This window comes from Alligator sinensis, unplaced genomic scaffold (assembly GCF_000455745.1).
Source record: "Alligator sinensis unplaced genomic scaffold, ASM45574v1 scaffold54_1, whole genome shotgun sequence".
In the NCBI taxonomy this organism is placed as follows: domain Eukaryota; kingdom Metazoa; phylum Chordata; order Crocodylia; family Alligatoridae; genus Alligator; species Alligator sinensis.
Genome location: NW_005841962.1, coordinates 1,184,468 through 1,203,062, shown reverse-complemented (window position 1 = coordinate 1,203,062; position 18,595 = coordinate 1,184,468). Strand labels below are relative to the sequence as shown.

Below are 18,595 nucleotides of genomic sequence, written 5' to 3'. Positions count from 1 at the left end.
GGAAAGAGCAGTGGCATTAGCTTCCTGCCTCCCATACAATAATGCTCCATAGCAGAATAGTTGTTAGGGTACCAGGTACACTTTACAACTACTTCCTGTGAATGTTTCCCACTCTCCTGCACCTCTATCAGAGATATTAAAATTATGCCTTCTCTATAGCCAGCAGACAGGCTTTTGAAAGCTTCCTGGTTTGTCCAGTTCTGTGGTAGTGTAGTAGTGCCATTTACTCAAGGTGCTCCAATGAACACCTGTTTTCATACAACTCCTCCCAATTCTTTTCTGTGAAATATTAACAGAAATAACATTCCGTTATCACCCAGGGCTGTAATCACTGCCAACTTATGATGCAATTGTAGTCAACTCTGGAATCTGACATTTAAAAAGTTGCTTTGGTGTCTGTGGTGCAGGGATTGTTTTGAATGCACTTAACATCTTTGTTGCTTTTACATGATTCATTCTGGTCTCAGAATGCACCATCTGTTTACATGCTAGACCTCCAAGCTTTTCCCTTACATGGGATTTCAAAAGAAAAAAAATCCATTAAAAGAACAGCTGTGTCTCATTAACAAGGCTCTTTTCCCTTTATTTTAAAATTTTATGTACATATGATCTGTATAATGTACATTCAATATAGAAAGTTTTTATATACTGGATACTGTATAGAACATTTCACAATTACACTAGGTTCTTACATAACTTGTTGACTTTTTTTGTTTCATTTTTTGCTGAAGCTTTTTCAATTTGGTAAAGCCAGTTATACAAACAAACAAACAAACATACAAACAAACAAACAAACATCTACCGCTGTTTGATTTCAGGAAGATCATGTTAATCATTAAGGACATCAGTGAACCAGTGCAGGGACAAACCCCCGAGTAAGTCAAGTTCAATGGAGAAGTCATGTCAGACTTGGGGCAGAAGAAGAAAAAAAAAAAGTGTTCTTCAAGTAGGGATGGTGGGGTCCAAGTAAGATTTAGCCCAATTCCTCTAGACTGTAGTTCAACTCCAGTCATGCTAATTCATAAAGTATAAAAAAACTAGGAAAGTTTGATTCACAGTCTTGTAAACAAATATAAAGGAACTAAAATGTGCTTATGTACAACAAGAAAAAAATTCTTGTGTACCCATTTCAGCTGATCCACAGAGTGCTTTCTTCTTATGCAACAGAATCACCCATTTTTTTTCCCTAAAAAAAAATATATATATTCATAGAAAAAAACGAATAACACTGTCATGAAACAATCAGAGGCAGCAAAATTCATTTCAATGGAGGAGATGGAGGAATGTGTTATTCCTCATCACTGGCCATTCTGCCTTTATGCATCATTCATGGGTATTTCAGATCCCTTAGCTGGCATCTCCCACTTCATGGTCTACTGGGGGTGGTACACTGGGTATTACAGGTGACGTTGTCCCTGCAGTAAGGTAACCAGCAACTCCAGGGCCTGGCAGAATAAAGACAGATAGCAATATTTAGTTTTGATCAAAGTATCAAATAGCAGTTTAACTTAATTATGTTAAACTTGTTGGGGGTGAGGGAGAGAAGGAAAGAGGTTGCGTGCACAGTGAATTTTCCAGGGCTTGCCACCACAAGCTAAAAACAAGTCTTCTCTCTGTCTATCCTAGTCTCTGTAAGCACACATTTGTAAGGTTTCCTTAAAAACAGGGTGCTTACAGCTAGCAAGTGCCTAGGTCTCTTAAAAAAAAGATCAAATGAACCTAAACACGTAGTAAAGTGAGCAGAGAAATGCATGAAAGCAGCAGCATTATTCATCCAGCATCTACCAACATGGAGGAAAGCCAGAGAAATGCCAAGCAAAAGAGAAACCAATACAGAAATCTGTGGCTCAACTTGTAAGAAGGTATTTCACAAAAGAAACCCTCCCTCTGAGATTATACTTCAGGACATGCCTGTACGGAGCTCCTATATTCTAGACAAGGCACCAAATTGTCTCACTACCAGGTGATGTAGCCCTACTGACATGCAGCAAGGATCCTAGCAAGTCCTTTCAGTTAAGGTAAGGAATTCTGTATGCTAAAAGTTGCCAAGCCATTGAGCTAGCGTACCTGCTAGCTCTCCCATTTAGAGCAGTATAGCATAGGACTAATCCATCAGTAATATTTGCAAATTAAGTCACTGCTACAAGCATTTTCATACATGAAAACTGAGGCTTATAGGTAGAAGCAGCAACTTAGGATTAGAAGCGAGTACAATATTCCATTCACCCATGATATTAACAGGCATCTTGCATGCAAGCCTTTCACTTTTAGTCGAGTTCACAAAATGTAGAAACTGGTCCACTTTCATGGCTATGAAGAGTTCAAGCAGTAAAACAAAAAGTAGAAGCATGAAGTGGACAGCCCAGGTTACCGAGGTAAAGCAAATGTCAGAAGCTTAAGGATCCATTTTTAAGAGAGACTGCAGCACTCCGCATTCTCTGTATTTAAGGGCTTTGGTGCCCCCTATCCAAAGAAAGAGCTAATAATTGTCATTTTTTAAAATGTCCCAGTATCCACCCCCCACTTACTCAAATACTAAAACCTAAAAGCTAGTATTTCAACACTTCCCTTTTCACAGCACTGATAACTGCTATTTAACATCTCACAAGCAGAAAATGTCTTTCATACCGTTCACTTTTGGTACAACAGCATACCACCTTTCAGGTTTCTAAAGAACCCTGAAAGATACAGCCATAAGAGGGACAGTCATTGTTGGACAGCACATTGCTGTACGAAGAAAGCTAGTTCTGTTCCTGCATACATGCAAAACAGAGGTAGGGGAAGGGAAGACTCAAAGGGCACCATAGCAGAGACTAAACATACTGATTCGATTCACATGTTCTTCCAACCTTTCCCTAGAAAATCTTCTGAACAAAAAAAACAAAAACACACAAAAAACCCTGTTCAGGAGCCATCTGGCAACTAGTTTACTTAACCAGAGGTTCTCTAGCAGAAGTGTTACAAAAAGGAAGATTTAAGTACCAATAGCAGCAGCTTATAGTAAGTACCTGGAATACAGGAGACTACATGCTTGTTTAGATTATATAGCATGCATCTAGAAACAGTTAGATTTGTTACTGAAAATGTCCTGAATGCAACATGCTTTTTGCAAAGTGGTATCTACCTGCTTTAGAGAGCTACACAGAAGTTAGCAAGCTGCCTGGCAGAGCAGATCTAAAGCCCACTTCTGATGTGAAGGGGACTGCTACCAGTTAGAAGGGAAGGAGAGGACACACCTGAAGGAAAAGAAATAAGAAGCAAGGGAAGTGCAGACAGCAAAGCAGTTTGAAGCAATGATAAAAAGGCAGAACATTGTCAACGTTGGACTGAAAAAGTTGTAGTTCACATTTCTACAGTGCCTTGAATTCTAGGATCTGAAAAAGCTTAAAATACAAAAGGAATTTAGCCTGGTCCCATCATGAAGGAAAATTTAATCTCATTTCTCATCCCTTAAAGAAAAGAGGGGAACTAGCACATCTACCAAGCCAGTTTACAAAGTATTTTGGCATAAGGAGTTGTAGGACTGTTTAGCTTTTATACAAATGTTTGGTTGATAGACTTGATACCTCTATTCCATATCCTGACATGGAACCATGTTAACCATGAGGTTTGATAGCCAAGAAGCTTGTCAACTAAGACTTAAAACAGTGTGGCTCTTGGAAACAGCTAGATTTGTAATTACTCAGTACCGGGCACTTTTCAAGTAGTGAAATAAAGCTCCAAATTGGTTTATTTAGTTATGCTTATATAGCCCCAAACACTAAGAACCTTTAAGGATAGTCAAACTGATAAAAACTCAGTTAACCAAGAGGGTTTTGAGATCCAGGCAGAAATCTGTGTGGAAGTTTCCCTTTCCCTATTGACTGGGTTATTTATACAGTATTAACCTCATAAATCTGGATATCAAAAATCCAGAATTACTGAAAATCCAGCACTTTAAAAGCTACACACTCTAAATCGAGAAGTAGCAGCAGCCAGTCCTGGAGGGGGAAGCTTGCATGTGGCGGCTGCCGCTGCCCTCTTGCACCACTGCTCCATGTGCGGTCACTGCTCTGGGGCTGGCCCAGATAAGCTCAGTTAGATTCCTCTGGAGTATTTTGCCCCTCCTTTTGATTAGGCACAAGTCATGATTCTCAAAAATCATTTAAAGTTTAAGCTCTTCCAGCCATGGTTACTTGCCCGAGAGCAGTGAAGCAGCATGCTTGTATTATTACAGCTATGTTGTTTTAGTAAAACCCAATATCAAATAAGCAAAAGTTTTTATGCCTCTCTGGCATAAAGCTAAGCATGCTGCTTTTCAGGAGCAAATGTAATTTGGAGAAGAGCTTGTAGTGGAAATGAAGCAATACCTAGTTTGATGTCAGACAGCTTTCAAGAGAGTGACCAAGCAGACTTTGGGTTCTACTATGGCATGTCACCATGACTATTTGCTACTGGGAGGGGGGATTCTGACCACTACCACCACCACAACTCAAGCCCATTAAAATCAGTAACCAAGATCTTTTAAAAGAAGTTCAGATGTGCCAACCAAAGCCTTGCAGCTATAAGAGATGCATGTCAGCTAAAGATTGAAATCAAACTTGTTGAGAACAGCCCATTTACAAAGGCAATGCAGAATAAAGTACCTAGTGAAACCATGCAATGCTATACATGGCAACTGCAAATTTAAAGTCCAAGAACACTCTGGTACTACAAAAGTTATTCGTGGTAATGCATTTTACAAAACCATAAAGACCAGCTTTACATAATGTTAAGGTAGCACGATGAGACGGTCACATGACAGCACAAAACCCTTCATGATAAAACAAGTTCCACCTGCTCAACTCTTAAGAGGAAAAAGAGTTCAAAAGTGTTACTACTATTCAGACATTTGAAAAATGCATTTGAATGTTCAGAAGTGATCCAAGTGTTACTGACCTGCAAGGTATCCTGCAGTTTGGGTCTCAGAAATGAACAAGTCATGTTTCTGATCTTTGAAGGCACTCCACACAGAAGAACGAGACAGGATTTCATTTACCTACAACAGTTAAATGCTTATAAATTGGAAGATATTTAAATTCTTTTAAAATGGAACTGAAGTTGGTGATCTGTGTGCTTAACCCCCAGAAAAGATGCATAGAACCCCAAACTGACTTAGATAAGAGAAAGGAGCCCCTCACTTCACTAGGGTGGAGGGTAGATATACATATGAGCTTTCAAAAAGGATGAGGGCTTATTAGCTTGCATTTCTCCATTGTGCTGCTTCCCCTGTAACAGTCAAGCAACTAGGAGACAATGCTACTAGCTATGTGCCTCCCACCTCAGATTTAGCCTGAGATGCCAATCCAGATGGTCTAAGAGGCATCCCAGCTTCAACTCTGGAGCAATTTTTAATACAGCCTTGAACATGGACAAGAGAAAAGAACCAAGAACTACAGGGATATTAAAGATTATATTGTGTGCAAGCCACAAACATTGCCACTGGTTAAAGGAATGTGCATTTCTTGGGTGATATTTAAATGTCTTATAAAGTCAGTGCTTCTGGGTAGAAGAGCTTAAGAAAGATCTTAAGATTTTTTTTTAGGCTGCAACTCCAATAGTTCCCATCCTCAGAGAAAACTTGTGAATCACGTCTACCAACTTTAGTCCATGCATAGCTGCCTATGATGGAAAGGCTTGAGGGGGTGAAATTCTAATGTCAAAGGCTCGACTTTGAGATAAATCTTGCCACTTAATATATTACATGCAGAAAAACCTCAGCTCAAGTGCTGCAGGCCAGTCAAGATCACTCACCTGTTCTCCATACTGTAGGCTGCGAGTCATAGACTTCAGGGTTTTAACAATCTGAGCCTTTGTGGCCGATGGGCTTTCCAGATTTTCAAGGCCAATGCCTTCAAGCAGTTTCAGCAGATATGGGACCAAATCTGCTTTCAGAGCCTACAATGCAGAATCATTTAGGGATATTTAAAGTTCAACTGACTGATAACATTTGAATGTTCATTTCCTTCTTGTGCCATCTCAGAGATTAGCAGTGTGCATAGCCTAGGCTTTTCCCCTCCTAGGTTGTTGCCTGGGAAGTTCCTAATACAAACTGTAATTTATCTTATTCATGGTGTAAAACCAAGTTAGCAAGAGGACTGTTAGTCCAGCACTAGACTAACATGGAAAAACTGATCTCCAACCCTTTGACTAAAATCACACCATGCAGAAGTGGGATATCAGATACTGCAAGCCAAGAAATAAGGCTGGCTTCTAACACTCAAAGTAAGTGCAATGGAAACCTCTTGAAGTGACTGTTGGATAAAGTGGGTGTAGTGGTGGCACAACAGCTTACCTGGGCTACTAAATCATTTTGCTCCTTTTGAAACATTCGATTAAGTGCTTCACAGGCTAGACCAATTGTATCCGATCGCTTTTTCATTCCATTTATTAGAGGACTGATGGTCTCAAGTGATGCCATTGCTCGAACACAGAGCTACATAAAAAAAAGAAATCAGAATATGTATCTAGAGTATCATGCAATAATTTTTATAGCACTAACTTGTAGCATAAAACTCTGCAGATCCACCTTTTCAATACTCCTTCCCTGTTTTAGAAGGAGCCATGACAGCAGGCAGCACCAGTTGCTGCTTTTTTTTTTTTTTTTTAAAAACACATCATGCTTCTCATGATCAGGATGAAATAAGCTATTTGCTATCCAAGTCAGTAGATTAAAGAGAAAATAAGTGTCTATGGCTAGAAGCTACAGTGAAGAAATGTAGCGTCCTGCAGGAGAAATGTTATGAACCCCGAAGATTTTTACTCCCCAAATCAATAGATTGGCATAAGATTACACCTCCTCATACCTTTCAAATAAAAACTTCAAATTCAGTACCTCATTATCTGACAGTATGTGTATGACGCGAATGGCACTTTTTGGAATGGCACTGTTCTTGTGATTCAGGGCCTGGATAATCTTGGGAAGGTGACCAAGTGGTGGAAGTTGATCTGCTAGCTGAGGCTGAGCGCTGAAGAGGCACACAGTTGCTGTTGTTATTGTTTCTAAGGTTTCCCCCTGTAAAACATGCTGGTCTTGATAAAACAATTTAAGGCATTTCAGATCAGAAACAGACAGACAGCATCACCGCATACAAAATGTTTTTTTAATTGTAACTTAAATTTTCAATTCAGAAATAGTCTCTTGGATAATATTCTAGACTGCTTACAGATGTTTAAAAACAATAAAAAAATAGCACTTTAATAACTTGGCAGGCTCCCATGCTGAGCCTAGTGCATGCCCAGAAGTCGTACTGCATTGATTGGACCCAGCTCACCCAACATCTGTATAGATTGGGCACTTCAATAGGGCTTTTTTGGCACTTGTATAATAGCCAGTTGAATCGGCTTTAGATAAAAAGTGCCAAAGCACCCTACTCAATCACCTGATCTATACAGACACTGCGGAGCCAGGTTAAACTAACATGCTGTAAAACAGGGTTGGGCAATTATTTTGGGCAGAGGGCCACTTACTGAGTTTTGGCAAGTCATTGAGGGCTGCATGACAGACAGCACAGGGCAGATAAATATTAATTTTCTAAATTTTTAGAAGCCCCACAGGCCAGATAGAATGGTCTGGTGGGTCACATCTGGCTCCTGAGCCGCATTTTGCCCACCCCTGCTGTAAAGGAACTAACAGTCCAGTAAAGCGTGTTTTGGTAAGCATCCCTAATGTCCAAAATTGAATTAAAGCCAATATTTCTCCAAGAAACAAATGAATTCATTTACTTGCAAGTGTGTGCGCACGTGCACATGCTCACTAAAAAGAGCCACCCCAACAGAAAACCCAAACTAGATAAAAAGTAGAAGCAACTAAGTGAACATGACTGACTAGACAAGGGATCAAAGTCAAATTAGAAATGTAAGCATAGAGTACTTAATTGGGGAGGGGGGTGGGGGAAAAAAACACAACACAACCCAAACCCAAATGAACTTAGTGCCTGTTTTCCTGTGCAGTCTGTACCCACAATAAGAAGCTTGAACAGCAAGTATTACTAGTTTATGTCCACCTAGTCACAAATCAGACTGATGGGCAACTTCTTACCTTTGACTCCAATTTGTTTAGGCACACCTGAGGTAGCACTGGAAGTAAGTGGTTCAATTACTGCTAAAGGAGAGCCATTACACCACAAATCTTGGCACAGGCTAACTACCCAAGTACTTACCTGAAGTCCCAGATGAGAACCTGCAGATGGGTTTTGCAGTCTGCTGCATTAAGCGTAGCAACATGGCCACATGGTCAAACTAGCTAGTTTGACCAATACTAGTTATGTGCATGAGCTGCAGTCATACCTACGTTTAGATTTGTCACTCATTTACTGATGCAGTTTCCAGCCTCCTTGCAATATTCCCTGAACACCACTGAAGCGAATTGGCTTATTCACTGTTTAGTTTAAACTGAAACTAATGATTTTGCTCACCCCATGAGGGTGAGCAAAATTAAGTAATTATAATTTTGGATACAGTGGATTAATCAGATTACTCCAAGCCAGTTCTGGAGTGGCTATGGAACTGTACATGGAACCCATGGCACAGAACAAAGACCCATTTCTCAGCAGCTTCAAACATTTTTCCTGAAAATAAAAAAAAAAAAAAGTTTCCCTCTTAGTTGCGCAAGACACTTCTCTCCAAGCAAGCCAGTGTTACACACTTGAGGAAATTGTTTGGATTCGCAAAGATTTGTCCATTTCTGTATTAGAGGTTTTTAATGGAAGAACAGCTCAGGAAGACAACAAAAGCAGAATCAGTTAAATCTTAAATGGAAAAGCTAAAAAGTCTTCTTACATGGGGGTTGTTTTTCTCCAGTAGTTCAGTGAATTTTTCAAGCAGTGCAATAAGAAATTCTCTAGGTTTCCTTAGAACCCAGGCCGGCTGGGCAATGAAGATTCTTAAGAAGACTCCCCCTACTGAAAGTTCACCCTCTGCTTCACCATACACCACAGCAAAGTCCTCAGGCAACTGCGAAGTGGACAGAAACAGGGAGTTATATCACAGCACATGGAGTCAGGCCTCTTAAGAGGAAGCAAAAAATAAAACTTGCAATCCACTTACTCATTTACTACCACAATTATGTTAAATAAGCATTATACATACCAGAATAGAGCCAAGCACAATTAATCCCCATTTCTCTTTGATCTTATGTATGACAAGAGTTTGAATGAAAGTTTGAATTAAAGTGAGTTTTTCCTCCAGGCTCAGCAGTTTGCATTCTCTCCCACTACACTAACTATGAACACAAATCACAGCATTAATGCAAAAAAAATATTTGCTGTGCTGTTTAACGAATCTACTTCTACATTTTGTTGCATTTCAAGACTCAATAAGCCATCTTCTTTTTAAATGGTTTCAATTACTTGACACCGCACCAAGTGCTCAACTCCATTGGAACCAAATTCCACCTGTTCAGGTGTTTAAAGATGAGCATGAAACCAATGCAGAGGTGTAGTTAATTTTCCTACCAATTACCTTTTACTCTTTCATTGTCTTAAGACAAGTTAGAATGGATGAACTTGAACTGTAGGCTCCAACAACTGCATTATTTACTCAAATTCAAGATGAGATCCCCTCATCAACACGGAGGGAAAAATACAACCCTTCATTTTACATATGTAGACAAGGAAACCTCATTCAATACACTGAGTACCATTAAACTGCTTCCAAAAGCAGCATGTGCTCAGTAATGAAAACTAGCTAGGAATTCGATTAAAATGCAGCCAACACTGAGCACGACTAAAAACAAAACAAAAGAACCGAACAAAACCATGGACCATACATGTTTGAGCAAACATACTAATGGGAACTGTGTGTGGGGGGGTGCAGCACAGGGGGTGTAAAGAAAAAATGGGCAGTTGCTTCCCCAGGAGGGAACTGGCATAGGAGGCCTGGAGGTACTGCAATACCAGACCAGTTAGCACTGGGAGAGCCACAGCCAGTCCTGATACCCTCCTTTTGGTATCAAAAATGGTTGATCTCAGCCAAAAGGCAGAGATGCTGATAGGAACCTACAAGGATAGATTAGTGCAGCCCAATTAGGCTGCCTGCACCACACCTGCATATAAAATTTCTGGAGGATCCCAGGACTTGTGACAAGAACACCCAGTTTCAGTTTGGGGGCAGGGAGTGGAGGGAGGCAGGTATATCTGGAGCACACATACACAGCAGTGCTAAGATGTGAAGTCACCATGGCTTGAAAAAAAAAAAAAAACAAAAACAAAAACAAAACCAACTGTTGACTCTACTGGGGTTCAGCCCAATTAGCTATATGATAAAGTTATGAACCACCACCATCATCAGGCATAGTTTGTACTATGCATAAGTAGGTACAAAAGTATTGCTAAAAAGCATGTTTATGGAGTAACTGCTAAAACATGCAGCAGTTTCATAAAGTTAAAATGCATTAATTCTGGATGAATTGAGTCTATGGGTACTTGCAGCATTTTGCCCATGTGCAAATTACTAGATGCATGTTTATTTGAAAGGTTAAATGTTTCTAAAAAGTTTGCCCCTCACTTATGTGCTCAGTGAGTGCAGCATCTGACAGTAAGAGGGGGGACGGGCTATTACCACATCAGGGGGAAAATGTTTCACTTGGAAGTGGGAGGGGGACAAAATTCAAGGCAATACTGCCAATAATTAGATTCTATACCTGGAAAATTATGACCAATTTATAAGTTTTCCATATGCAGAATCTAACTATGGGGGGGTCATCTTATATTTGAGTAAATATGGTAGATCTGGAGTAGAAAGTCTCATGTCCTACTATTACTACAGACTTGCACAACGCTTTATAAAATTCAGTGTTGAGACTGAATACACAACCAACTCACTTAAGTGATCTTCACCTCGAAGTTAACAGTATCCCAACAACTTTAGGAAACAAGAACAAAATTGCATCTTGGTTCTGAATGTTGTGAACTCTTCAGAAAACCTGAACTCAGTATTAAGTTCTCTTCTAATTTCGTTTCAGAACTCCTGGACCAAGTATATATTTGTAGCCCGTCTCCACATGTGAAGTGCTTGTGGTGGGGAGCATGGGGGCAAGGGTGTATGGGTTAAGTTTCACATTTCTACTTTTTCCTGTCTTTATACTTTGAAGTCCCAGGACATGTACTTTTGCTCTTACCTTCCAGTTTGTGTCAGGGTTGTCCCTCTGGAGTTTAAAGTGCCTTTAAAAAGAGAAAGAATAAACTTTAGAAAAAAAACTAAAACACGATTAGTTCAGGTAGTATTGCAGAAAAGTAAATTTTGGCTCACCATTCAAAACTAAACCCTATGCTTCCTAATTCTCTCCTTGCCATGCATCATAGTGCTAAAACTGTCAGAGGTTTGAGAACAGCTTTACTTAGTGGCTTTAAGGAGCAAGCAGACTTGAGTATCCCTTTCATCCCTATCTAGGCTACAGATGGCCATCTAGAAGTTACATGATCTACCTCACTTTGTGGCCTGAATAAAAGGAGGATTGTTTAAGTCTGGTGGAGTTTTTTCACCCTGTTTTATACCACCCCACCCCCTTAAAAAAAACCAAGACAGATTGCTAGGATTTTTGTAGGGACTAAAACTAAACAAGCTCCTCTCTCAGGAAATATGCATGTCATTACACAAAAAGTCTACATACTGTAGCATCATTTCCCGAACTGTTGTTGATACTCTCTCCCTGGAGTTGTCATTCCAAATTAACTCAGGATTTTCATGTGTTCCTTCAAAAATGTGAACAGCAGCTTCAGGGTTGTCTCTCATGGCATCCATGAAGACCCCAGGTAGAAACTTTGTTAGTGTAATTCTAACCTACAAAAAAAATAAAATCCCAGAAGCAGTTCAACATAGCAAGATCAAATTCTGGAAAAAAAAGTTCAACTCAAGTATCTGTATGCAACTGATCTCAATCCACTGCATTCAAGACAGAAATCAAGATCATTAAAGCTAGGTTAAAGCTGCTTTATCATTAAAGCAGTCAGCAAGATCCAGTGTACAATCCATAACTAGTCTAAATACAGATAACTGACAACAAAAAGCTGAAATGATGCATCAAGGTGACGACTGCTGCCACTTCTTAAAAAAAAAGTTGTCCGGAATTTTCTTTCATAAGCTTAATATCAAATTGTTTAGTTTAAAAAGTTTGTAAAGCTATAGAAGAAAAAGATCTTTTATGAGTGGCTTTCACTGTTAGGACCACCTGACTGACCAGCTATTTAAGTCTCCCTTTAATCTCCTCTTAGAGGTTTGCTTTGGTCCATGCTGCAAACCATTTACTAGGGATAAAAGCATTGTGCACTAAGTCTGTATCCAGCTCAATTTGTGTACATAAGAATAATCAGCAATATGAGTTAGTCAGGACTTTAGATGAACTTCCTTTGAAAGACACTGAACATATTTTACCTTATTATACAAATTATTGCAATGGAGGTTTGAGAAATTCAGAAGATGTAGACACTCAAGCTAGTGAGAGGGGAGGACATTAAGCATATTGTAAGCCCCCCAAGGTGGGGAGAGCTCCTGGGCAGATAAATTTATATTAGTCATTCTAAAATTGAAGCCAATGAATTGCTTTACCTTTCTTTGAATAAGATATTGGAAGGACAGAGTCCTTCCTAAAAAGGCTCCAGTGTAGGCATGTTAATGTGCTCTCGCTTACCTTTGGACCTACTAGCTTATCTGCAGTCATTTTGGCAAAAAGCTCTGCTGTCTGGGCTCGGACTTGGGGATGAGTTGAGTTGCAGAACATATCTAATAAGTAGATTAAAGCACCTGTGGGGTAAAATGGGGTAAGACAGATTTTACTTATTACAATAGCAAGAAACCAGACTCTACATCGTGCTAAATAGAAGAATACAAACTAACGAATGACTATCACAGCTCTGCAATGAACTTTTGATCTTAAGTCTATTTTGAAATAATTTCAACAGGAAAGATTACTGTACCTTTTGCCATTGCTTCTTTAATTATTTTTGTACTAGACGTCAAGGCATACAGCGTTTCAAGCACAAGCTGCCGACCTGTCAAGATTAACAAGCATTAGAAATCGCTCTTACTGTTGTGTTTAGTTGGATACTTCTTAGAAATTGTTTAGTCCGATGTTGACAAGCTTACTAGAAGGGTTAACAAAAACTACCTAGGCCAAGAATCTCTGTTTTGCCCATTTAGAAACTGTTACGAGCTTTACAAATTCAGGTAGAGAACATGCAGCCAATACCAGGATATGGCACACCACCTTGTTTAAAAAGTATTCCTGTTTTAGAATGGATGTCAGGAGGTTTTTACAATTTATTATTTGCCACGAAAACAGCAAAGTCTAGGTGACCTTGAACATTCGTTATTAAAAACTTGTGATTCAGGTAAAAACTATTTGCAAGTCATAGCTATACTGTTACTTTTACCCTCTCACCTATGCAATTTTAATCCAAATCAGGTTAAGAGAGCAAATAGTCATATTCCAGTCAATTTTCACGAGTTAGTCAAACTTTGTTTTTCAGAGCTCAGAAGACTATGCAGTACATACTTGAAGGCAGTGAATGCAGGAGGGCCAGTAAGTTGGAAAGAACCATTGCCTCAGCAATGTTGTTGACACATTCATGGTTACTAGTCACTATGTTCACTACCTGCAAAAAAAAAAAAAAAAAAAAAAAAAAAAAAAACCACAGGAGTTATTAGAAAAGGAAAAGGAACTCTCCCGGCTTAACCGCAGAATTAAGCTGCTTGATGTTTGTAAGAACAAACGCAATATTTGCATTAAGTACATTTTCTTGAGACTACATGGCTTAGTCTCCAGATTTGGTCTGGACATATGGACTTATTCTTGCTTCTGCCCCCCAAACCACTGTGTGTATTTTATATATATAGGACAGGTAACTACATATCTATGCCCATCTCTTATCCATCTTCCTCTTTCCCCCTCCCCACTCCAGTGCAGTGACCATCACTGTGTCCAGATACAGCATTCAACATCACCATGGGACAAGTGTTGTTAGTACCTGGAAACTAACAGAAACCCTCACATTTGCACTCCAATATTTTGAAACCCAGTACTGAACCTAGTTTATAGTGCAGAATGGTGTTGACTCAGCATTACGTTACCTTTAGGTTAAGGTAACTATGAAACATTTTAGTAATTAGAGAAAGCTAGGAACCATTGAAAAAAGGTAATACAAGTTCCATTTTTTGTTTACCAAATGAAGTTGAACCTGTTAAAAGCTGAAAAATTGAGAGGTTTTTTTTCCTTTTTAGAACAGTAAGACGGCACTGCTATATAAGGAATATTAAACCTCAATTACTGGTCAATTCCTAAAAGAAACACCAAACCACTGCCCGATTTTGGATGGAAAAATTCCTAATAAAGCATAGCTAAAACCAACTAACCTACCTACATCTACTTGGCTCATCATACTGACTACATTCAGCATTAGTACTATGTACTATGGTTTGGAAAAAGGAATGTTGTCCAAGCAATTTTCTTACTTACCTCCAGAGCCAACTGCTGTACCTGACCTGCTCCATGGACACGCAGAAGGGAAAATATTAACTTAAAGTGACCTATGCATTCACATTCAGAACCTACAGAAGAGAGACATGTTGTTTGCCCATTTGAAATAAGAACTAAAATAACAGTCAAATCATTCATTAAACCCAAAATGTCTTTGACTAAGCTTTGGGACATGGAGTCTTTTGTCTCTAGTAACTAACACAGGACATTCTGGTTCACCACTTAACTGGTTCATGACTTATTTTTGCTATGGAAGCCTCAAGCCAACATGCAGTATTTGTCCCCTTGCTTTAAAATATGTATAGGTTTAACTTTGGTTTCCAAATGCATACAGCTGCTAAAGTAACAAGGGAAAGACCACAGAATTCACACTCAAGATAGCAGGAAGCAGCAAGCACATGCCAGACTTGACAGTTTGTGCGCTTTCCTGATAATATATATCTGCATGACTAACTTAAATTCCCAGGCACTTATAGCTGCTTAATCTGTAATGTAATGGTGTCTTAAGGAACTCTTTCAAGTCAATTATTGAATTTTCACAAGAAGCTTCTTAATGAACTTGCCAAGTCGGAGCCTACCTGGGTTGTGTTTTATGACATTTCTCAGAGCCTCCAAAGCCATTTCAACCCTCCGTAACCGGTCTCCATGTTGGTCAGACTCTACTTTTCCAGTCTGTGTTATCGCCATTAACGTGTGAAGGTACTGTGCCTGTGAGCCTATGTAATCCAAAAGGCTTGCAGCAAATGCCTTTGGAAGCTTTGAAATGAGACAGTAGTTAGTTAAAAATCAGTTAAGACTCTTCAGCCAAAAGGCTTTATGTTTTAAACAGTGAGGTACAATAAGCTCATACTGAAAGAATGAGTAGTAAAAGTAACTTCCAAAATTCAGGACATCAGCAATTAACTTATTTTCAACCTTTCTATGCAAGCACCCCTCCTTCTCCCATTTTAGGAAAGTGGTAAACACCAGGTGTCCTTTTGGCAGGTAGAAAGTTTAGGCATTAGAAAGTTGTCATATACTCATAGCAGTCTTCAATTCCTGGTGTAAATCTAGAGCTCACCGTCTTCTGTGCATCTCATTTAACTTGTTTAAATGAAAGTTAAGCATTGAGCAGGGCAAGCAAAAACCACCACCTTGGGCATTTTAAACTTTTTCCACCCTTACCCCCACAAAAAGCATAGTCTACAAAAAAAAATTGTGGTAGCAAGAAGTTTAAAGCAGCTAATACCAGCATCAGCCTGCTAGTATGCAGAATTTTGATAAAAATCTATTTTGCAGGTGTGACAAGTTTTATTGTGATGTTAAGTTACAGGAGATGTAGATGTCCAGAGCTTACGCTTTACTAGAAAGTGTATTTATGTACAAAAATGTCCTGTGATGCAAGCTTTGATACCCTTTACTGTTTTATTTGGTAGGGAAAACAAACAAAACACGCCTTAAGTATCAACTTGTTTCTTTTGCCAGTTGGGAAACTAGTAGAATCTCACCTCCAGCTGGAAGGTAGGGACTTCATTGTAAACTCTAACAAAAATCTCCCCCACAATAAGTTCTTTTGCATGGTCACTGAAGACAAATTCAGATCCATAGCTTTTGTCACAGTCACCCTTAAAAAAAAAAAAAAAAAAAGGGGGGGGGAAGGAAGAAAGATGGTTACTCATGAAAAATTACTAGATTACATTAGATGTTGAAGAGCAGCTAGTACAAATAAACAGCAACTCCACCGTTTCCCTAGGAAACTCAGGGGGGGAAAAAAAATATCAAAACTAAACGTTATGCAGAAGAGTCAAATTAAAAATAAAAGCTGAAGGATAAAAAACATCAAGTTAGCTGATGAAGGATTCCTACTTGGTGAGACACTTGCAATTGTATTAGCAATTTTTGTACAAAATTTTTAAAATGCCACTTAGCCTCAGATATAGAAGGCAGGGCAGAAGGACAACTGGTTCAAGGGCATGAACTTTTAGCCAACCTACTACATCAGGTATTAGGAGAGGAGTAGGCAAGAGTAGGAGAGGAGGAAAGACTAAAACTTGGTTGCTGCCCACAAGATATGCCTCTCTGAATCAGCTGGCTAAAAAGGGTGCCATCCTGCCTTAATCTACAGACAACCATGAGGGGGTAAACAGCACTAGCCACCTCACCACTTGCAGAGTGATTATCAATGGATACTTGGATTGACTGACACACTACATGGTAGGATGGAAGTAGAATATCATTACAGAAGTTGATGCTATATATATCCCAAAAATGATTTTTAGGAGTTCCTCACTCTTTTAACCATGCTTTCTTGTTGCGATTCCAAGAATTCAAGTAGTTCAGCTCTTGTCCCATTGTTCCAGATCAAGTAGGGATTCTCTGTGTTGCTGTTGAGCATCTTCAGAATCTAGGAGGTGGCATGAAGAGTTAAAAAAAAAAAATCAATTTCATATCAAAAAGTAAAAGTCAAAGACTTAATCTGCCAAGGAAAGCTCATTTTTCTTTTCCGTGTATAAGGCTTTCATAAAACTATTAAAAATTCAAAAAAAAAAAGTCACGGGTTCAAGGCCAAGGTTTTCAGACACCAGAAGTCTGATGTACAAACACATACATATTTTGCACTAATAGTTGCAGGAGTTCTCCACCTGGGCTTTCCAAAAGCACACACAGCAAGCCCTCCAAGTCCATACAACCTTCACTACTACCAGTAAGCTAATAGTAGGCCAATGCTTCCCATCTTTGAGGCAGATCTCCTGCCCCCTCCTCCCTTCGCTGTGTTCTGAACCCCTCTTCACATGTCAGGAATAAACCCTACCTAGCTTATTTGTCCTTACTCCTCAACCTTCTTTATTCTAGATAAAAAAAAGCCTACTTAAAAAAAAAAGTTATAACATTCCTAGCAAAGCTCCAAGTACAAGGTGTAGTACTGCTCTTTGGGCTGCCACCCTTTTATACACTGGCACAATGGGTAAGAATGAAGACCATACAAAAGACGGTGTCTAGGAGAGAATCTCCCCCATCCATTATTTCATTTGTGGGACACAACATCTGCTCTTTACTGCAAAGTACTACCTAGCTCTTTATTGTTAAGCACTATCTGAGTAGGCTTGGAATGGCCTTGACCTATATACCACTCATTCCATTTTTACCCCATTGGTTCTTCACCCCTTCTGTAAGAAACATTTTTTCAGAGCCCTATGAAAAGTCTTAAAAGAAGAACGGCTTTGCTCCAATTCTAGATTCGTTCTTGGATCAACCGAGTTCAATATACACCATCACCTTATTTGCCCCATGATTTACTCTAATGGATTAGCCTCCACCGCTGCCCTTTTCTCCATTATTAAAAAAGGAGTAACACCAGTCTTTAAAATGCCACCACCCTGGATTTTGCCCCTTTGTTTTTCAGCCTCATACTGCCTGCCCACTACTTGAATTCCTTACTCCCATTTTTGTCCTGCAAAGTACTGTTCCCTTTACACTGGTTTGCAATTAAATGATTGGGGTATTTCACTTCTGCTTGTAGTGTTTAAAGAACTTATGATCACTTATTGCATAAGTTTCTCACTTGCCAACTATTAAAAAAAAAGAAAAAAAAAGTTAATTTAGTTGCTTTTGAATTTGTTGCACTTCTCAGTAATCAGCCTGGCCTAGATGTGCTTGGTAGGCAGTGTCAGATATAGTAATTACTAGGTAAAAGGTTAAAAACACCAGCATTTTTCATCTTACTTCAGTAGGAGTGACCACAGAAAGTTTCCTTGCAACATAAGGGGTCAGCATTCCAGCAAGGCTTTTTCTTATGGTGGGATTTTCAGGTGTAGCTTGTTCTTCAGACAAATACCCTCCAAGACGACTCAAAGCTAGAAGACTAAGTTTGGCAAGGCTGTTGGCTACTTCCTGTTAACAAAACAATACAGGTTAACAATTTAAATATTTGAATAGAAACCTGAAATATAAATGAAGAGTTATCTATCCTTTTAAAAAAGTTAGCCTTCAAAATAAGTACCCTTCAGTGTACATAAGCATGCTTGGACTAGCTTCCTGGTTCTGCAGTCCTGATAACAAAAATAAGCATACATTTTGTAATGGGAGTAGGTGCTGCAAACCAACTCTAGTGACGTTGAGTTCTAA

General features: G+C 39.2%; 1 protein-coding gene across 5 annotated transcripts in view; it reads right to left on the bottom strand.

Moving 5' to 3' along the window:
• Positions 1-557: 557 nt before the first annotated feature.
• DNAJC13 (DnaJ heat shock protein family (Hsp40) member C13) overlaps positions 558-18,595 on the bottom strand; it is a 78,898-nt gene continuing 60,860 nt past the window's right edge. For 2 of the 5 annotated variants that reach the window (XM_006020625.3, XM_025200249.1), the window contains 16 exons: positions 18,194-18,361; positions 16,761-16,874; positions 15,979-16,095; positions 15,070-15,247; positions 14,471-14,562; positions 13,511-13,610; positions 12,933-13,007; positions 12,647-12,759; positions 11,630-11,799; positions 11,138-11,180; positions 8,800-8,973; positions 6,854-7,033; positions 6,314-6,454; positions 5,773-5,916; positions 4,918-5,017; positions 558-1,445 (listed from right to left, as the gene is read on the bottom strand). In XM_006020625.3, the coding sequence (XP_006020687.1) occupies positions 1,348-1,445; positions 4,918-5,017; positions 5,773-5,916; positions 6,314-6,454; positions 6,854-7,033; positions 8,800-8,973; positions 11,138-11,180; positions 11,630-11,799; positions 12,647-12,759; positions 12,933-13,007; positions 13,511-13,610; positions 14,471-14,562; positions 15,070-15,247; positions 15,979-16,095; positions 16,761-16,874; positions 18,194-18,361 (2,007 nt within the window). In that variant the 3' untranslated portion in view covers positions 558-1,347. Of the gene's footprint in view, positions 1,446-3,123; positions 3,237-4,917; positions 5,018-5,772; positions 5,917-6,313; positions 6,455-6,853; positions 7,051-8,799; positions 8,974-11,137; positions 11,181-11,629; positions 11,800-12,646; positions 12,760-12,932; positions 13,008-13,396; positions 13,611-14,470; positions 14,563-15,069; positions 15,248-15,978; positions 16,096-16,760; positions 16,875-18,193; positions 18,362-18,595 lie in introns of those variants that run through there. The other 3 variants (XM_025200248.1, XM_025200250.1, XR_003093286.1) reach the window with 3 other exon arrangements.